Source organism: Jaculus jaculus, chromosome 16 (genome assembly GCF_020740685.1).
Source record: "Jaculus jaculus isolate mJacJac1 chromosome 16, mJacJac1.mat.Y.cur, whole genome shotgun sequence".
NCBI lineage: Eukaryota > Metazoa > Chordata > Mammalia > Rodentia > Dipodidae > Jaculus > Jaculus jaculus.
Genome location: NC_059117.1, coordinates 45,297 through 65,624, shown reverse-complemented (window position 1 = coordinate 65,624; position 20,328 = coordinate 45,297). Strand labels below are relative to the sequence as shown.

General features: G+C 44.5%; 1 protein-coding gene across 1 annotated transcript; it reads left to right on the top strand.

Moving 5' to 3' along the window:
* Window positions 1-1,418: 1,418 nt before the first annotated feature.
* On the top strand, window positions 1,419-8,452 carry Yae1 (YAE1 maturation factor of ABCE1). The gene is made up of 3 exons (XM_004668843.3): window positions 1,419-1,731; window positions 6,148-6,269; window positions 7,894-8,452. Exons 1-3 carry the CDS (start codon window positions 1,603-1,605, stop codon window positions 8,300-8,302), a joined length of 660 nt encoding a protein of 219 aa, XP_004668900.1. The 5' UTR covers window positions 1,419-1,602; the 3' UTR covers window positions 8,303-8,452.
* The last annotated feature ends 11,876 nt before the right edge of the window (window positions 8,453-20,328 follow it).

The window sequence follows — 20,328 nt, the reverse complement described above, 5'->3', positions numbered from 1 at the left end:
ACAGGAGTACTGAAGCATTGAACCTTGGTCCTTAGGCTTTGCAAGTGAGCACCTTAACCACTAAAAGCCATCTCTCCAGCCCCGAATTTCTATCTTTTTGCCAATAGTAAAAAACAAAACAAAACAAAAACAGTATTTGATTAGCTATCATTCTTCAGACTTTTTTTTAAAACCCTTAGAATCAACTGTGAAATTATGAAGTGTCCATGTATATTTCATTGCAAGCACTTGCTTTGTGGTTTTTCTATGGTAATTAGATAGCCTGTATTGGAGGGTCAATTTTTTTTTTTAAGGAAACCGGTCCTATCTTACAGGTTTTCAAATGTGTTGCCAGTTAGGACACCACATGCCTGTAATGGCAGCATTTAAGAAGTGGAGGCAGGATGATCAAAATTTCCGGGTTAAGCAAAGGTGGATCATCAAGTGTAACTCCAAAATTTTGTTTTTGTTGTTGTTGTTTTGTTTTTTCAAGGTAGGGTGTCCCTCTAGCCTAGGCTGACCTGGAATTCACTTTGTAGTCTCAGGGTGACCTCGAACTCTAGGCGACCCTCCTACCTTTGCCTCCTAAGTGCTGGGATTAAAGGCGTACGCCACCACGCTGGCTCAAAAGAATTTTTTTTTTATTTTTTTGTTATTTTTATTTATTTGAGAGCAACAGAGAGAGAGAGAGAAAGAGGCAGATAGAGAGAATAGGCCCGCCAGGGCCTCCAGCCACTGCCAATGAACTCCAGACGCGTGCGCCCCCCTGGGCATCTGGCTAACGTGGGTCCTGGAAAATCGAGCCTCGAACCGGGGTCGTTAGGCTTCACAGGCAAGCGCTTAACCGCTAAGCCATCTCTCCAGCCCTCAAAAAAATATTTTTAATGTGTTGCTCTTAAGATTTAGTTATTAATTTATAGCACTTTTGAATCTGCACTAATGGTTTTTTTTCTTTGCTTAATAATTTGGACTTAATTCCAATAGTTACTTCTTTACTCTCTCTCAATCAGAAACATAGGAGGATTATTTACGCTACTGGTGTTTTCAGAGAACCACCTTTTGGAGTTATTTCTGCAGGTTTGGGTTTCCTTTCGTCCGTTTCAAGCCTGCATAGCTACTTTCCTGGCTGCGGCCTCGTGTCTGACCAAGGTCTCCTATTTGCTTACATACTGGTATCTAGGGGTGGTGAAGGGCTCAAGTTTACAACGCCCACTCCCCGCACTGGGGTGGCCAGCGCGGACTCAGGGCCCACGCAGACCGCGGGGAGCTTCCCAGGTCGCCGCGCGGCCTCCGCCACGGAAACGAAGACGCGCGCGGGCACGAGCACGTCCCGCACGCTGCTCGCCGGCCGCGCGGGGAACGGGGCTGCCGCCGGCGTCCACTCCCTGCCCGCAGCGCGCAGCCCACGCTGAGCACGGGCCGGAGGACCGAGGGCCGGCCTTCCACTTTGGGAAGCGAAGTCTCCTCACCGCCTAGGCGGTGCGCAGCCCGCCGTGAGGACGCGCTACAGCGAGCGCTCTGGGACTAAAAGGCGCGGGGCCGCGGACGACCCCTCAGACCTTTCGCCCCGCCCCCTGGGCCGGAAGGACGTGAGGCACTTCCGGTGTCCGGGTTGCCGCGGCGATGTCGTGGGTGGCTGCGGCTCCCGCGGTGCGGAGCCCTGGAGAGCCGGGGGACGTGTTTGACGAGGAGGCGGACGAAGTGCTGCTGGCGCGGCGGGAGTGGCGGAGTCACATGCGGAGACGAGTGCAAGTAAGCGAGGGGATCGGGACATGTGCGGGGGCCCCCGAGAGAGGGTGCGGGCCCCCAGAGAGAGGATGCGGGGATCCCCGGGAGGGGATGCGGGGACCCCGGAAAGAAGATGCGGGGTTCGGGGAGAGGATGCGGAGACCCCGGGGAGAGTAGGTGGGAATCAGGGAGAGGAGGCGGGTATCCCGGAGAAGCTGGAGAGGTCATGAAGACTGTGGGGGGGGGGGGGGACGTGTGCGGGGCAGCGGGGCTGCTGCTGGTCTTGTTAGTTAGCATTTTCCTGGACCTGACTTAAAACCTGCTGAGCAGGCACCGCAGCTGCGTCAGGGTGACGGTGGGTAGCATGGGACATAGTATCAAAGGACTCCAGGCACCAGTGTTGACTCAGTGGACGGAGATCACAGAGTTAGGAGTGGTAGTCATTAATCAAGACACGGAAAAAGTGAATGTTAGAATGGTGTCCAAAGGGCTGTGGCTCAGCGCTTTAAAGAAGCTTGCTTGCAAAGCCTGCTGGCTTGGGTTCATTTCCCCGGTACCCACATAAAGCCCTATGCACCAAGTGGCACATACGTCTTACAGTGCCTGGCAAGCCCATACTCATTCTGTCAACCTCATTCTTCCTGCCCCTCCCCCTCCCTCTCTCCCTCTCTCCCTGTGGTGGTTTGATTCAGGTGTCCCCCATAAACTTAGGTGTTCTGAATGCTAGGTTCCCAGCCGATGGATATTTGGGAATTAATGCCTCCTGGAGGGAGTGTATTGTTGGGGGCGGGCTTATGGGCTTTATAGCCAGTTTCCCTGTGCCAGTGTTTGGCATACCCTCCTGTTGCTGTGTCCACCTTATGTTGGCCAGGGGGTGATGTCAACCCTCTGCTCATGCCATCGTTTCTCCTTGCCATCGTGGAGCTTCCCCTCGAGCCTATAAGCCAAAATAAATCTCTTTCCCAGAAGCTGCTCTTGGTTGGGTGATTTCTACCAGCAATGCGAACCGGACTGCAACACTCCCCCCCCCCCCTCGCAAATAACTTCCAAAGTTTTTTTTTTTTTTAAATGGTGTCAACCAGGGCCTCCATTCACTGCAAACAATCTCCAGATGCATGTGCCACTTTGTGCTTCTGACTTTATGTGGGTACTGGAGAATCGAACCCTGGTCTTTGGGCTTTGTAGGCAAGTAACTTAACCATGGAGCCATCACTCCAGTCCTATTTAGATACATCTTGAACAAAGAGGTGGCCACTATATCAAGTTAGTTTCCCACAGATAATTGAACGCACACCTTTAATCCCAGCACTTGGGAGGGAGAGGCAGGAGGATGGCCGTGAGTACAAGGCCACCCTGAGACTACAGAGTGAATTCCAGGTCAGCCTGAGCTAGAGCAAGACCCTACCTCTGGGAAAAAAAAAAAAAAAAAAAAAGAATGGTGTCCAAGGACACTAAAGAGAAACCAGAATGGCATATAAGTAGTAAGCAAGGAAAGTTTAAAATTGGGTGTTTGTTTTTTTTTTTCCTAAAGGGTGTGCCACAACTATTTACATTATTTTTATTTTGTCTTATCTACTTGCAAACAAAGAGATAGAATAAAGACAGAGAGAATGGGCGCACCAGGGCCTCCAGCCACTGCAAATGAACTCCAGATGCATGTGCCACTTTTTGCATTTGGCTTTAAGTGGGTCCTGAGGAATCAAACCTGGTGGTTTTTGTTTTGTTTTGTTTTGTTTTGTTTGTTTTGTTTTGTTTTGGCTTTGCAGGCAAGCACCTTAATCCCTAAACCATCTCTATCTCTCCAGCCCCAGTTAGTTTTTTGTTACTTTGTTTTTGTTTTTAGAGGTAAGGTCTTGCTCTAGCCCAGGCTGACTTGAATTCACTCTGTAGTCTCAAAGTGGCCTTGAACTCACGGCAGTCCTCCTACCTCTGCCTCCCCAGTGCTGAGATTAAAGGCATGCACCACCATGCCCGGTTTAGTTTCTTTTTTAATGTAACTAAATAATTTATTCTTAGTCTGTCTCATTCTTTGAAACTAAGATTATTGTCCAAGTGAAGCACTGAGACTTATTTCTGGATTAGAACAAATTGGTAAGATTTGTATCCACCTAATATATTTGCCAGCCACTAAACTGCCCTGTATACCTGCCATGGGGATCCATCCAATTTAATGTTTCAGTAAAACCAGTTTTGCTCAGACCAAGTACTATGCTATTAATTATCAGAGGCTGGGGCTAGATTAGTAAGTACTGAGTATCATTTGAATGCAGTAGCACCTTTGGGAGATGGAAGGCAGAAATCTCTATACCACAGTTGAACTATATGCCAAACAAACTTTGTAAAGCCTGGCTGCCTGTCTTCCTTTTCCTGAAAGTCTCCTCTCTACTTTGCCAGCCTCCTTAACCACCCACACCATTCTAGTAAGGTGCCAAGAGACCAGATGTGTACTGTTCTGTGCTGTCTTTCTGGGAAAGCATTCCCACCACAGGTTTAAAATTACAGAAAGGTGAGGGAGATGGCTCAGTCAGTAAAGTACTTGTCTTGTGAGTATGAAGGACGTGAGTTCAATCCCAGGACCTTGTGCTTGAGCTGGGGAGGCTGAGACAGGTGGATCCCAAGGGCTCATTCTAGCGTACTTGGCAAGTTCTAGGCCAGTGAGAGATCCTGTCTCAAAAAAGGTGAATGGTGCCTGAAAACATGACACCGAAGGTTGTCCTGTGCATGCATAGGTAGACACTCACTCACCACACACACATACAACACGAGTCAGCGCTCAGGGCAGGAAGACGGCTCAGTCAGTAAAGCATTTGCCATGCAAGCTTGAGGACCTGAATTCAGACTCCCAGCACCCATATAAAAGCGGGGCTGTCATGGCCACCTGCCGCTAACTCCGGCACTCAGAGGGCAGAGGTGAGGGATTCTGGGGCAGGCTGGCTAGGTTGAGTGGCTGAGTTGGCATGCTCTGAGTTTAATTGAGAGAACCTGCCTCAGTAAATACAAGGGAGAGTGTTCCATGAAAACACATGATGTCAGCCTGTGGCCTCCACAACAAACCCACGCACCTGCACACACGTACCACACACATAAACATGCCAAGAAAAAAAAAATCAATGTTTAAAGTTTGCCCAATAAGCCTAAATTTCAAAAGTGGGATAAAGGTAATGACTTGGGAGGGTGATGTAAGAGGAGTGTGAGTCTGAGGCAAGACTGGGCTACAAATGAGCCCCAGACCAACCTGGGAACCAGGAAGGAAGGAGGAGAGGAGAGGGCAAAAGGGGGTAAGGAAAGATAAAATGATAAGCTTTCTAGTATTTTTTTATTATGACAGAGTGGCACATGTGTGACATTGCATGTGTGTCACTGTGCATCTGGCTACGTGGAACCTGGAGATTTGAACTTGAGTTCTTAGGCCTCGCAGGCAAGCACCTTAACTGCTAAACCATCTCTCCAACTCGCAATAAGCTTTTCAAATTATTCATTTGTAGCTGGAGGGATGGCTTTGTGGTTAAGGCATTTGCCTGCAAAGCCAAAGGACCCAGGTTCGATTCCCCAGGACCCATGTTAGCCAGATGCACAAGGGGACACACACATCTGGAGTTCATCTGCAGTGGCTGGAGGCCCTGGCATGCCCATTCCCTCTATGTGTGTGTCAAATAAATAAACAAATAAAATATTTTAAAATATTCATTTGGGCTGTAGAGATGGTTTAGCGGTTAAGCACTTGCCTGTGAAGCCTAAGGACCCCGGTTCGAGGCTCCATTCCCCAGGACCCACGTTAGCCAGATGTACAAGGGGGTACATGCATTTGGAGTTTGTTTGCAGTGGCTGGAGGCCCTGGCGCACCCATTCCCTTTCTCTCTGTCGCTCTCAAATAAGTAAATAAAAATAAACAATTTTTTTTTAAATATTCATTTGTTTAGCCAGGCGTGGTGGCATGTGCCTTTAATCCCAGCACTCGGGAGACAGAGATAGAAGGATCACTATAAGTTCCAGGCCACCCTGAGACTATATAATGAATTCTGGGTCAGCCTATGCTAGAGTGAGACCCTACCTCAGAAAACAACAACAACAACAACCTATATGTATGTGTCTGTGTATGTATATATATGTAAATAATTTATTTGCAAGCAGAGTGGGGGAATAGACACACTAGGACCTCTTGCTATTACAAACAAGTCCAGATGTATGCACTGCTTGGTGTGGTTGGCTTTACATGGATACTGGGGAATCAAACCCACACTCTCAGGCTTTGCAAGCAGGAGCCTTAAGTGGCTGAGCTATCTAGCCCACAACCAGATTTTACGAGAAACATTCTGCGTTGGTTTCATGTCTTTGCCATGTTATGTTTGATAACAGGAAGAACCCTGGGTCGGCAGTGTCACTGGGTGTGCATCTTTGCAGAAGAGCCACACGTGACTCATTCACTGTTCATATGCTTAGGAAGGTTACAGAGATGGGGTGGATGCTGGCAAGGCAGCTGCTCTTCAGCAGGGCTTCAATCAAGGCTTTAAGGAAGGCGCGGGCGTCGTTTTGAACTATGGACTACTCAGAGGAACACTAAGGTAACTTTTTAAACTTCTGAGTCATGTTAACCTCAGCTCAGCCAGAGAAATTGTATGAAAATGAACAATAACAGCACATGATTGCCTTAGAACGTTAAATAATGCTCTCAGAAAGTGAACCACCACTTCCATCCACCCACTTTAATATGTATGCCTGGTCTTTTTTTTTGTTTGTTTTGGTTTGGTTTTGGGGGGGGGGTTGGAAAGAAATAGCAGAAAGATGTATGCTTTTTGTTTGTTTTTTTTAAAGCAGGGCCTCGCTGTAGCCTAGGCTGACTTAGAATTCATTGTGTAGTCTCAGAGTAGTCTCAGACTCACAGCCATCCTCCTACCTCTGTGCTGGGATCAAAGGCATGTGCCCCCATGCCCAGCTCAAGATGTATGCTTTTTGCTGCTTGGGCTACAACCATTCCCTAATTAAAAGCTCTTCATGTTTTGAGTAAAGCTCTTTTATACTCACACATATGGCAAAAAAAAAAAAAAGGCTAGAAGTACATTATGAAAGCTATCATTATAAATAGGAAATTATGTGGCTTGTTTTAATATCAAACCCTGAGTGCATGTCAGGATGCCACCACAGTAATGGCAGATAGTGGAGCCAAGGTTCAGGTGCCATGTGGTAGCTGAAAGTATGTGGGCTCAGCTCTTTGCTGTTTTATGCTAAACTATCCTACCGAAAAACACAGCTTTTATTTTATTTTATTTTACTTATTTGAATGAAAGAAAGAGGCAGATGGAGGGAGAGAGAATGGGCGTACCAGGGCCTTCAACTGCTGTAAACGAGCTCCAGATGCATGCTACCTTGTTCCTCTGGCTAACGTGGGTCCTGGGGAATCAAACCTGGGTCCTTTGGCTTTGCAGGCAAACACCTTAACCACTAAGCCATCTCTCCAGCCTGAGAAACAGAGCTTTATTTAATCCTAACTTGGAAAAGTGCATGTCAGGAGTTCTGGAATATGACTTTAGCCAAGAATTTTATCCACTTAAATATGTTTGCAACTTGGTAAAGCAGAAAGGAATATGGAACTATAAAAGACAGATAGCTTATATTATCTAATGTTTGCCAAAAGAATAAATAACTAATTAGCTCACCCCCCCCCCAAAAGAATTACATTTAGAGGCTGTCTGATGTCCTTAAAGGAGGAACTGATTTTTCTAATCTTTCTACAAATTGTACCCTTCTGCTTAGAAGTTACATAGTCACAAGGGAAAATCTGAAATGAAAAATGACATAGAGCTGTGAAGAAGAGGATATGAAAACAAATAGTTCATGTCATTAAGTCCTCTTGAGTATATTAAAAGACAATGTCAGCTGGGCATGGTGGCACACACTTTTAATCCCAACACTGGGCAGGCAGAGGCAGGCGGATCGCCGGGAGTTTGAGGCCACCCTGAGAATACAGAACTAGAGCAAGACCCTATCTTGGAAAAACCAAAAAAAATAATAAAAGATAATGTCCTTTTTGATGTTATTTAGTCATCATAACTTTCCTGATTTTTTTACTTAAATGACTGTCGCTAATATAATTTTGCATAATATCTAGAAGAAAAACATGTTGGGTTTATCATTCTCAATGTCTGTGATTGTCTTTCCTATTTAACTTGTGTTGGTATTTTCATTCAGTGCCTTGCTCTCCTGGTGTCACCTTCATGGTGATAATTCGACATTGATCAGTGCAATATACGATCTTCTGAACGCACTTGGCCAGTGTGAAGAGTATGTGCTCACACATCTGAAATCAGTCACTCCACAGCCCCAGGTTGGAGATTTACTGGACTCCTTTGAGGACATGGGTCTTTGTCATGCGGTTCCAGCTGAGGAAAAGGTTGATCAAGCCCAAGATGAACGACTCTGTGGAACTAATGCTGACTTAAACAAAAACTGTGGCAAGAGCACCCCAGGAACAGATGGCCCACAAGCCCATGCACATTTGGAAAAACCTAGCATCACATGGATTTTAGAACAGACGACCAATTTAGTTAAACAGCTAGGAGTATCAGCAGATGTGTTACAGCACCTCAGACAACTATAAAAATGGTCACCTATTTGCTAATGGAAGCAGGGTCCACAGAGAGCACTTTGTTTGTGGATAATACTTCATTGTGCACTTCTCCTATGACCATCTCTCCTGAAAGTGTGAAATATCTGCAGCATCTGCACTATTAAACGTAACACAAGCCTGTCTCCTTGTCCTTGGTACATTGTTTTGTACTTTGATATACTCAGGATCCGGGCATGGTAACACACACCTTTAATCCCAGCACTTGGGAGGCAGAGGTAGGAGGATTGCCAAGAGTTTGAGGCCACCATGAGACTATATAGTGAGTTCCAGGTCAGCCTGGACTAGAGTGAGGCTCTATCTCAAAAAATAAAAAACAGAATAACCTGTTGTTATTGTCAAATTTCTAATCAAAATCAATCATTTTTAGGCTAATTGGCAAAAATGAACAAGAATCACATTTTGTCAGAAACAAATGCTACTACTTTGTGCTTGTCACCATCAAGTGGCTTAGGACCTCTTCGCCACTAAGCAAACCACAATTACCATAAAGCCTGGCATTGTAGATGCACAGCAGTGACAAAGTAGGTTGATGAATGGATGACATACAGCTGTTGAAATAAACTGAAGCAATATTTATACTGTTGATTAACTAATTAAAGCAAAGTGCTAAAATTGACTAGTTGCATATTGATTAAAAGTAAGGATTAAAGAATTTTTAAACAGATGTCTGCAGAACAGGGGTGGAAAGATTGTAAGAGCCACAGGTCATACCCAGAGGCATTCCCTCCCCCAGTAGCCTACTGCTGGTGTGACAGCCCATAACCCTCAACCCCCCCTGAGGAGGGCCCTCGGCGGAATGGGCACAGGGAGGAGGGAAAAGATGGCACCACCACGTGATGTGTGTGGAGAGCGCTAAACCCAACCGTCAAGAGAGACGGTTATGTTAACTCACTTGCCACACTTTACTCACTCTCCACACATGTTAATTAAGCCAGGTCCTTTTCATTCTCCTTTATCCTCTCAACTAGCCTAAACCCCTGAGGCCCTCACTTGCACTTGGCCCACAGGCAGCATCTGGGCCCTGCTCTGTCCACTCTGTGCAGGCTGCCAAGGGGTCCCACGAGCTGCTGCTTCTCGCAGCAGGTATCTACACAGAGAGGGATGCGAAGTCCACCTCGGAGCTGAGTGACAGAGCCTTTGCTGGGGTTTTTATACTCATTTCTTCCTCAGTCATCCTGGCTGCTAAACCTCAGGGTTAGATCGGTGGCATGTCAGCATGCACAGCCCCTGGTTGCCATGGTGATGCTGCTGAGTGAGTGCCTCATTTTACTTAGAACTGTTACTATAGTCCTCACTATTGCTCATCACAGTGTATGTAAAGTATGTTCTTTTTAAAAATATTTTAAGTATATTTATTTAAGAGAGAAAGAGACAGGGAGAGAATGGATGCACCAGGGTCTCCAGCACTGCAAACAAACTCCAGACACAGGCGCCCCCTTGTGCATCTGGTTAACTTGGGTGCTGGGGAATTGAACTGAGATCCTTTGACTTTGCAGGCAAATGCGTTAACCACTAAGCCATCTCTCCAACCCTCCCCTACCCCCCACCCCCACCCCCACACACCAAGTATGTTTTGTTTTGTTCTGGTTTTTTTTGGTTTTTCAAGGTAGGGTTTCACTCTAGCCCAGGATGACCTGGAATTCACTATGTATTCTCAGGGTGGCCTCAAATTAACAGTAATCCTCCTACCTCTGCCTCCCAAATGCTGGGATTGAAGGAATGTGCCACCATGCCTGGCCCCAAAGTATATTCTTGAAAAATAATAAGAGGGGATAAAAGGATATTTGATTCCATGAAAAATACAGAAAATAAACCAGATATGGTGATACACATCTTTTTTGTTGTTGTTGTTGTTTTGTTTTGTTTTGTTTGAGGTAGAGTCTTATTCTAGGCCAGGCTGACCTGGAATTCACTATGGAGTCTCAGGGTGGCCTCAAACTCACAGCAATCCTCCTACCTCTACCTCCCGAGTGCTGGGATTAAAGGTGTGTACCACCATGCCCGGCTCTAAGTGGCACACATCTTTAATCCCAGCACTCGGGAGGCAAAGGTAGGATGATTGTTGTGAGTTCAGGGCCAACCTGGAGTTTCACAAGTGAGTTCTAGGTCAGCCTGGACTAGAATGAGACCTTATCTCAAAATCCTTCCCCCCACTCCCACAAAAAGATACAGAAAATCCATTTCAGGTTGAGATGTGAAGAAAAGTACCTATGTAGTTTTTCTGATAATGTTAGCCATGTTTCCTAAAACTGCCAGGCTATTTCTGAACTGTGGTATTGCCAATACTTAACTGGAATAAAACGTGAAAACCACTGACCTCTCTTACCTTGAAGTGAAACATAAACATAGACAAAACTAGATTCAAAGTTATGCTCCAAAGCCTAAGGCCAAGATAAAGATAGGAGTTTTCATCAAATTTTTTATCTACCTAAAATGCACGTTTAAATGAGAGGCCTGGCTTCAGAGGCACCAGATAATTGTTCCTGTTGACAGCTTTAGCTGCTGGTTGACCAGCATTTATGTCGGCAGTCTATACTAAAATACAGTGCAACAATGAGAGGATCTGATGAAAGGCCTTGTCCAGGGACTAAGAAAATGTCCCAACGTGTTCTTAGCGTCGTCCTGAGAGCACAGACATCAAGGCTCTGATGCTGCTTTATCAGATTGGATTAATCTTTGCATCACCCATCTGCTGTGCTTCCAGTCTCACCCTGTTCCTTTCTATTATCTCTCTGTTACTGACTCCTTTTTATTTTATTTATTTCAGAAAGAAAAAGAGGCAGAAAGACAGAATGAGCATGCCAAGACCTTTTGGCCACTGCAAACAAACTCCAGACGCATGCACCACCCTGTATATCTTGACACATGGGTCCTGGGGAATCAAACCTGTGTTCTTTGGCTTTTCAGGCAAGTGTCTTTACTAAACCATGTCTCCAGCCCTTCCCTTCTTTTTTTTTTTTTATTTATTTATTTATTTATTTATTTATTTGAGAGCAACAGAGAGAAAGAAGCACAGGGAGAGGGACAGCGAGAGAGAGAATGGGGTGCCAGGGTCTCCAGCCACTACAAACGAACTCCAGGCGCATGCGCCCCCTTGTGCATCTGGCTTATGTGTGTACTGGGGAATTGAGCCTTGAACCAAGATCCTTAGGTTTCACAGGCAAGTGCTTAACTGCTAAGCCATCTCTCCAGCCCCAGCCCTTCTTAAAAAAAAAAAAAAAAAAAAAAAAGCAGGGGTTTACTCCTTTAATCCCAGCACTTGGGAGGCAGAGGTAGGAGGATCGCCGTGAGTTCGAGGCCACCTTGAGAATATAGAGTGAATTCCAGGTCAGTCTGGGCTAGAGTAAAACCCTACCTTGGAAAACCAATAGATAGATAAATGAAATAGTACACTTCTTTGCAAGGAGAGAGAGAGAAGAGGAGGGAAATGCACTCCAGAAGGATGCACCACTTTGTGCATCCCACCTTGCCTGGGTACTGGGGATTGGAACCTAGCCTGGCAGGCTTTGCAAGCCTCTAACTGCTGAGCCATATCCCCTGCCCTGTTACTGCCTTCTTGAACCACTTCATTTCCCTGATTTTTAACCTTGACCTGTTCCCTTTTTTCCTACTGAGTAAATTTTAAGTTTGAGTTTACATTCTGGGTGCAAGCTGCATAGTCAGGCTTATTTCCCATCCAGTCTCCTCCTGCCCCACTACACATTTCACACTTACAGGTAATACTCCTGTGCTATATGGATACCCTAGAGCTACCCAACACATGGTTTATACTCCTTGCTGACTCTGTGGTCCAGAGCATGGTATTCTCTATCCTTTCCCAGAAAGTGCCTGTAGCAGACAGCTTTAAGTTCACTGAGATGAACTTCCAGACCAGGCACAGTTATGGAAGGAAGGGATTTATTGAAGCTTACAGATCAGTGTAAGCTCCATAATGGTAGAAGTTGGCCCCCTCTTAAAGGACCAAGCAGAGAGAGAGAGAAGCCCCAAGCCAAAAGCCACACAGCACACTTGAGGAACTCCAGGTGCTTTGCATTTCTTTAGGTTGGAATCTCAAATCCACCACCACACCTTAAGATCTGCCAAGTGGCACTGCTTTCAGCCAGGTGGCTGCAGATACAAACTACAAACTAATAAAACACTGAATATATTGGGAGCCATCTATTCAAACTACCATAGTGCCTCATCAAACAGCAGTTTCATTATTGCCTAGAAAGAGTTGCTTTGTCAAGTGTCCCCCCACCATCACTTCAGAGTTCCAGAAAACTACCTTACCAGTACTAAGTCTCCAGCACTTAGCATCAGCTGCTGTACATAGCTGTGTTAAGTGTTGCTTGAAAGAAAAACCCAGAGCTACTCCAAGCCAAAATGGAAATAAGCAGAAACATGTTTGTTCCAAAATGCATGGGATAGTCTTGTCTATAAGCATATTTATTTTAACCTATTAAAAGGTTACTGTTCAGGCTGAGGAAATGGCTTAGCAGTTAAGGTGTTTACGTGCAAAGCCTAAGGACCCCGGTTTGATTCCCCAGGACCCACGTGAGCCAGATGCACAAGGGGGCGCATCATCTGGAGTTCCTTTGCAGTGGCTGGAGGCCCTGGTGTGCACATTCTCTCTCTCTCTTCCTCTTTCTCTCCCTTTCCTCTTTCTCTTTCTCTCAAATAAATATTTTTTAAAAAATAAAGGATACTGTTCCTCTTCATTTTGTATAGTAATAATAAAAACCTACATATCCAAATGTGTCATTATCTTGTACCAGGTCAAACAGTAACATTAAGACAATGGAATGCTAGGCGTGGTGGCATGCTCCTTTAATCCCAGCACTCAGGAGGCAGAGGTAGGAGGATCACTGTGAGTTCAAGGCTACCCTGAATAGTGAATTCCAGGTCAGTGTGGGCTAGAGCAAGACACACATGCACAAATAAATAAATAAAAAGACAATTGTACTACCAACCATAATTTTATTGTAGTGAATAAATGTTATAATGTTAAAGACATAAAATTTTATTTAGTATACTTTCATCTATTAAGGTATAGAAAGAACCACAAAAATAGATGGAAACACAGTAATAAATTCTTAAGACTCTTTCAGGATTCCTGGTGCATGGTTTTAGTACCTGGAGGAAGAGGAGGGGGAGTAACAGCTACCAGTGCTTACTCTGTAGACACTGAGGTCTACATAGATCTGTTTAGCTATGTCACAGAGACACCCTCCCCGCCTTCAAAGTAAGGAAACAGATGCAGAGGAGGCCAAGTGACTTGTACAGCTTACAGCTGCAAAATGGCTCAGCGAGATTTAAACAAAGGCAAGTCTAACGGCCACATGTTCTGCTCTGGCTCAATGCTTACCAATTAGTAGAAATGACTGTTGCTAGTAATTTCTACTTTTCTGCATTTTACAGGCCTTCCTCAGTCAGCTGGTATCATTTTGACAAGGTAGATAATTACCAGGAGTTAAAAGGCATGAAAATTTATCAGAAATGTACTACACATCTAGAAAAGAACCAGCACCACTCCTCACTTAGGGGTAGAAAATCTTAACTATCCGGAAGGTAGCACAGCAAGGAGTGTTTAGGAGACACAGAAACTAAGTTCTCAGACTCTGTGGTTTGAATTAGGTGTACCCCACAAACACATGTGCTCTAAATGCTTTGTTGGGAGGGGCAGTTTGGGAGGTGGAGCATTGCTGGGGAAGGTGTGTTGTTAGGGGTGGGCTTAGGCGTGTTAGGGCCAGCTCCACCTTGCCAGAACACTGCTTTCTGTCCAGCTGCCCTTGACCACCTGATGTCAGCATGGAGGTGACGTCTGGCCTCTCTACAGTCTTTCCCTGCCTTCATGAAGCTTCCCCTAAGACTAAGGTAGAATAAAAAAAAATAAGAACTTTCCAACCATCAGCTGCTTCTGGGAAAGTGTTTGTTCCAGCACCTAGACAGTAACTGCAACAGACTCCAGACATTCTGCCCTCGTGGAAAGGTAATTTGTGCCACTTATTTTCATGCATTTCTAACTCACCTTTATTTACGCCTTTCCATGCTGGTAGAGATGAGGCCAAAACAACCTTCCTCGGCATTTGAAATGCTCCGTTTTCTTGTCCTATAAACTTATGTTTACAAAACAGAATGGCAGCAAAATGAACGCATGAAGTACCTGCATATTCAGCTCTACGAAAGTTAGGTTAGAAAGTTAGATCTTTCTTGTGTTTGTATACCTCTCACAATTTGAGAGCAAGCACCTTGACCCAGTCCAAGTTGCTGGATTAGTTCATGGCCACTAGGTGGTGCTGGTTCACCCTGATCGCTTAGTATGTTTCATTTTTCTTAATGTGCCCTTTGCTTAGACTTCAGGAAGCTAGTGATTATCCCTGAAAACGTGCTGAACAGGCTACATCATTTGAAAGAGTGGGGAGAGCGGGGTTTTTTTGTCAACAAATAAGAAGTTAAGTCTCTCCCCTTTTAATTATAAGCTTAGTCTTTTGAAATCAAAATTCGCCGAAGTCTAGCATCAAAATTATCATGTAGACTGGGCTACAGGAGACCTTGTAAAATAAATAAATAAATAAATAAATAAATAAATAAATAAATAAATAATGAGCTGGGCGTGGTGGCACACACCTTTAATCCCAGTACTCCAGAGGTAGAGGTAGGAGGATCATCTTGAGTTCAATGCCACCCTGAGACTATAGAATGAATTCTAGGTCAGCCTGAGCTAGAGTGAGACCCTACCTCAAAATAATAATAAAAATAATAATTACCAACCATAAATAAAACTGTTAATATAAGATAAAAGCACCTAGGAGCAGGGCGTAGTAGCACACACCTTGAATCCCAGGTTGGGAAACAGAGGTAGGAGGATTGCTGTGAGTTCAAGTCCACCCTGAGACAACATAATGAATTCCAGGTCAGCCTAGGCTGTGGTGACACCCTGCCTGGGATTCAAGGTGTGTGCCACCACACCCAGCTTTGTTTTCTGGTTTTTGTTCTTTTGTCTTTTCCTCCCCACACCCACCCAGGTAGGATCTCACTCTAGCCAGGGCTGACCTGGAATTCACTCTGTAGTCCAGGATGGCCTTGAACTCACGGTGATCCTCCTACCTCTGCCTTCCAAGTTCAGCCCAGCATCTAGAAGACAATTTTTAACCCATGCTAGGACAGCTCAATCCTGTAACAATCAGTTTTTTTCTTCACATCATCTATAAATAATTCCAAAAGCAAAAACTGCACTGGTAATGTAAATAAACTGAAAATAAAAGCCCTTTTTTTCCTGTTTGGAAACATTGCAAAACACCTTTCTTCCAAAATCAGATCCCAAAATAGCCAAGGACTCTCTAACTGGTAATTATAAGTTATACCACGGACCAGCAAATCATTTGCTTACTAAAAAATAACCATAATATTACTTCTGGACTCTGTTATAAGAGCGAGGTAAAAACTAACAAAGTTTTAACCTGTCAGCAATATAAAAAATTGGCGCTATGGAATTGTTATAGAAGGAAAACTCATCTAATGCATTTAGACATTTGAATCCCAACTTAGCATGGGCGCTGTACATTCAAGATGCCAAGTGATGTATCTGTGTGATTTTAGTCTTTGAAGCCCACACCAGTTTCATGTGATGTCTGGAATCTGACATTGTTCATGGTAACCCACCCGGTCGTCAGCTTGACAAGCATTTTGATTGTCACTGCTGGAATAAAGGGGTCCTTCATGCAAGGTGGCAGTAGTAGTGAGTACTCAGCTACTCCAAGGCCTTTTCTGTAAACATGAAGCTTCCGGCCACATCACAGGTCACTTGTCCCCAAGGATGTAACTAAGGGACAACTAGAAAAAGTTATGCAAAATAAGCTACTGATGAAGGATGGTTTGTAGTTGATACCATCTATAAGAACGGCTAAAGATAACAAAAAGAAAATAATAGTGAAAATCAGTGTCCTTTTTGATCTCATATAGAAATTAAAAATGCATTTACTTGGAAATTCTAGCTTTAGAAGTTTTATTAAAGGAAGTAAACAAGAGTTTAAAAAAAAAAAAACCATGGGCTAGGGAGATGGCTGAAGAGAGAAAATACTTGCTTCGTACACATGAACACCTGCATGCAGATCCCAGAACCCATATGCAAGCGATACTGTAGCGCTAGATGCTCTGTGCACAGAGGAGGTGGAGGAGAGTCACCTGGAAGTGGGCAAGGCTGGTCAGCAGCTGCAAATAATAAGAAGTCCTGCCACAAGCAAGGTGGACATCAAGGAGCCACACCTGACGTTGTCCTCTGACTGTTACATGCATGCCGGCACATGTGAACGCCTGCATTCACATTCGTGAGCACACATGTCACACACGTGCACCAAAAAGAAAAAGAAATTAAAAACAATGTTAGCACAAAGTTACTTCATTGTCATATTCCTTGAAGTAGAATAAACTTAGAAGCATCCTAAATGACCAACAATTTTATTTTATTTTTTTCTTTTTTATTTTATTCAATATTTTTGTTGTTGTTATTTTTTTTATATAAATTTTTTATTTATTTATTTGAGAGTGACAGACACAGAGAGAAAGACAGATAGAGGGAGAGAGAGAGAATGGGCGCGCCAGGGCTTCCAGCCTCTGCAAACGAACTCCAGACGCGTGCGCCCCCTTGTGCATCTGGCTAACGTGGGACCTGGGGAACCGAGCCTCGAACCGGGGTCCTTAGGCTTCACAGGCAAGCTCTTAACCGCTAAGCCATCTCTCCAGCCCTTGTTGTTGTTACTTTTTGTTTTCAGAAGTAGGGTCTCACTCTAGCTCAGGCTGACCTTGAATTTACTATGTAGTCTCAGGGTGGCTTTGAACTCTCTGTGATCCTCCTACCTCTGCCTCCCAAATGCTGGGATTAAAGGCATGTGCCACCATGCCTGGATTTTTCTTTTTTGTTTTAGAGCGAAAGATACAAAGAGATAGAGACAGAGAGTGAATTGGCGTGCCAGGGCCTCAGCCACGGAACCCTAACTCCAGACGCTTACGTCACCTAGTGGGGCATGTACAACCTTGTGCTTGCCTCACCTTTGTGCGTGTGGGCTTATGTAGGATCTGGAGAGTCAAACATGGGTCCTTAGGCTTTGCAGGCAAGTGCCTTAACCAGAAAGCCATCTCTCCAGCCCATGGCCAGCAATTTTAAAAATCATTTAGGCTGAAGCAGCAGGATTGCAAGCTTGAGGTCAGCTAGGACACATAGCAAAACCTAACAACTCAAAAAATATAGTAATGCCCACTTGATAAAATATTATGTGTACATTGTAAGTTATAAGAGCTACAGAAACAAGGGAAACTATTGGTAGACATTAGGTGAAAGTCATTATAATATGTAAGTATGTAGAAACATATTAGTATATACTTTGCAGATAAAACTAGAAGATAGTTCTCAAACACAATATTGTATAAATGCAGCATGATCACAGGGCTTACTTCCTTTATCAGAATGAGTTTTTATGTTGCTGCTTTTTGGTTGGTTGGTTGGTTTTGGTTTTTTGAGGTAGGGTCTCCTTCTAGGTCTGGCTGACCTGGAATTCACTATGTAGTCTCAGGGTGGCCTCGAACTCACGCCTATCCTCCTACCTCTGCCTCCCATGTGCCGGGATTAAAGGTGTGCTCCACCGTGCCTGGCCTGTTTCTGTTTCCACAAAAAATTAAAAAGAAAAAAAAAAAAAACAGGCATGGTGATTCATGCCCATAATCCCAACATCAGGTGAGTTTTAAGCCTGTTTGGGGCTCCACATAGAGTTCTAGGCCAGCCTGAGCTAACCTGTGGTGGATGGGAGCAAATGCATGTAATTCAAAACAGAGAGTGAGAAAAAGGTCTGTGAACACAGAAGTAGAAAACGGCTGCTTGTATTTCCAACGGTGTAAAGATCTCTGTAGCTTATGTAGCAAAGTATTCACAGTGTGATGGTTTGGATGTTGAAGGTCTCCCAGAGCTTGTTATGTTAGAAAGGTTGGCCCCAGCCTTTAGGAAGCGGAGCCTAGGGGAAGGAAGCTGAGTCATCAGAGGCGTGCCCTTCAAGGGATAGTTGCCTATTAGAACTTCAGCTGTTCTTCCTCCCCTCTGTTTCCTGGCCTCGGTGGACGTGAGCAGCTTTGCCCTCCCACACTTTCCCAGCCGTAATATGAGCAGTTTTCATCTAGTGCTCACCGCACCCACCCCGTGATGCTCTCCAAAAGCGAAGGCATCCACCAACCATGGGCTGAAACCTCCAGTGTTAAACCCCAAGAGAAGAGAAAAGAAGTAAGTGCTGGATGAGGTGCACACCTGTAATCACAGCACTGGGAGGTGAAGAAAGGATCAAGAGTTCAAGGCCAGCCGGGCGTAGTGGCACACACCTATAATCCCAGCACTTGGAAGGCAGAGGTAGGAAGATCGCCATGAGTTCAAGGCCACCCTGAGACTACATAGTAAAGTCTAGGTCAGCTTGAGCTAGAGTGAGACCCTACCTCAAAAAAAAAAAAAAAAAAAAAAAAAAAAAAGAGTTCAAGGTCATCTCTGTGACATAGTGAGTTGGAGGCCAGGCTGGCTGACATGAGAGGGATGAGGTCAAGTGAGCAGGAACTGGAAGAAATGACTAACTTCTGACAGATTTGAAAGCTGTATTCATGTAATAGCCCTGGCTCTGCACATAGGCTTTTGTCAATAGCTGGGTCATGTTTGCCATGATTTTGTACATGTTTATCAATGGAATGTATATAAGCAACAATTTCCAAGAGAGCTGAGCCTCTCTGTTTCCAAATCTTCAAGATGAAGGGAACTGTAGAGATGTCACTGTCGGCAGGAAGGTTCCTGCAATAACATGTGTGTGGTGTTTACTTGGTTTGAGATGTGTGGAACCCAAAAGCCAGAGTGTTGGCTTTGAAGGACAGCCCACCCCTCTAGGTCAGGTCACCTTCCTGCCCTGTTTGCTGACCTGTCACATAACAGTGTCCATCTCCCAGGGCCCGGGAAAGAATAAGTGTGCTGGTTGGTTAACGCGTGCTGGGCAAGCACTCTTCCACTAAGCTCTATCCCGGCCCCTGGTAAATGAGTCTGTATATAGAGTGCTCAGGACAGCTCACATTCAGCGCCCACTAAACATTAGCTACTACCATTTTCTCCTGCAACCTTGCAGGTGATTTAACTATCCCCAAACAGCTTCAACTACCTCGAAACCACCATGACTCACCTACAGCCAGACTTGCTACTGGCATAGTTAAAGGGCAACTAGCAGGACTTCTTCCTCTATTGTTGTAAATGAAAAGGAGAAAAGAGGAAAATAAAGAAATAACCTACTTGCAAATATTAGTCTAAAGTTGTACTTGAATTTGATGGTGATCAACAGAGGGGTTTGGAAAGTGTTCCACCCTGTTTTGATCCCATGGAGAAGAATAACGCAAGAGTGTGTGACAAGTCCTATGTATCTGAGTCAAGAGTGCAAAACTCTCAACTCTCAAATGCCCAGCAGACATTAAAATGAAAAATCGTTTTACAGTTGTCTGGGCCCATAACCTAACTATATTTTAAGTACAAGTTCAGCATTTTTATTTTATACTAATTTATTGCTCTTCCAGATTTTGAGATGGTTACACTCCTTATAACTATATAAATACTATAGAAAATTGTAGAAAATAGCTGGGCACGGTGGAGCACACCTTTAATCCCAGCCATTGAGAGGCAGAGGTAGGGGGATCGCCATGAGTTCGAGGCCACCCTGAGACTACATAGTGAATTCCAGGTCATCCTGAACTAGAGTGAAACCTACCTCAAAAAAAAAAAAAATGTAGAGGATATTATATAAGAAAAGTAAATCTTGGCTAGATCAGTGACCTGAGGTTCCATCCCCAGTATTAAAAAAAAAAAAAAAAAAACTTACTTATTCTTACTTCTTATGGACTAAGTTGTGTCATCCACTGCCCAAACCCTCATCCCCAGTGCCTCAGAAATTCAGAGTGTGGCTGTGTTTGGAGGCAGGACCTTTTAAGAGATTATTAAAATGTTGCCATTA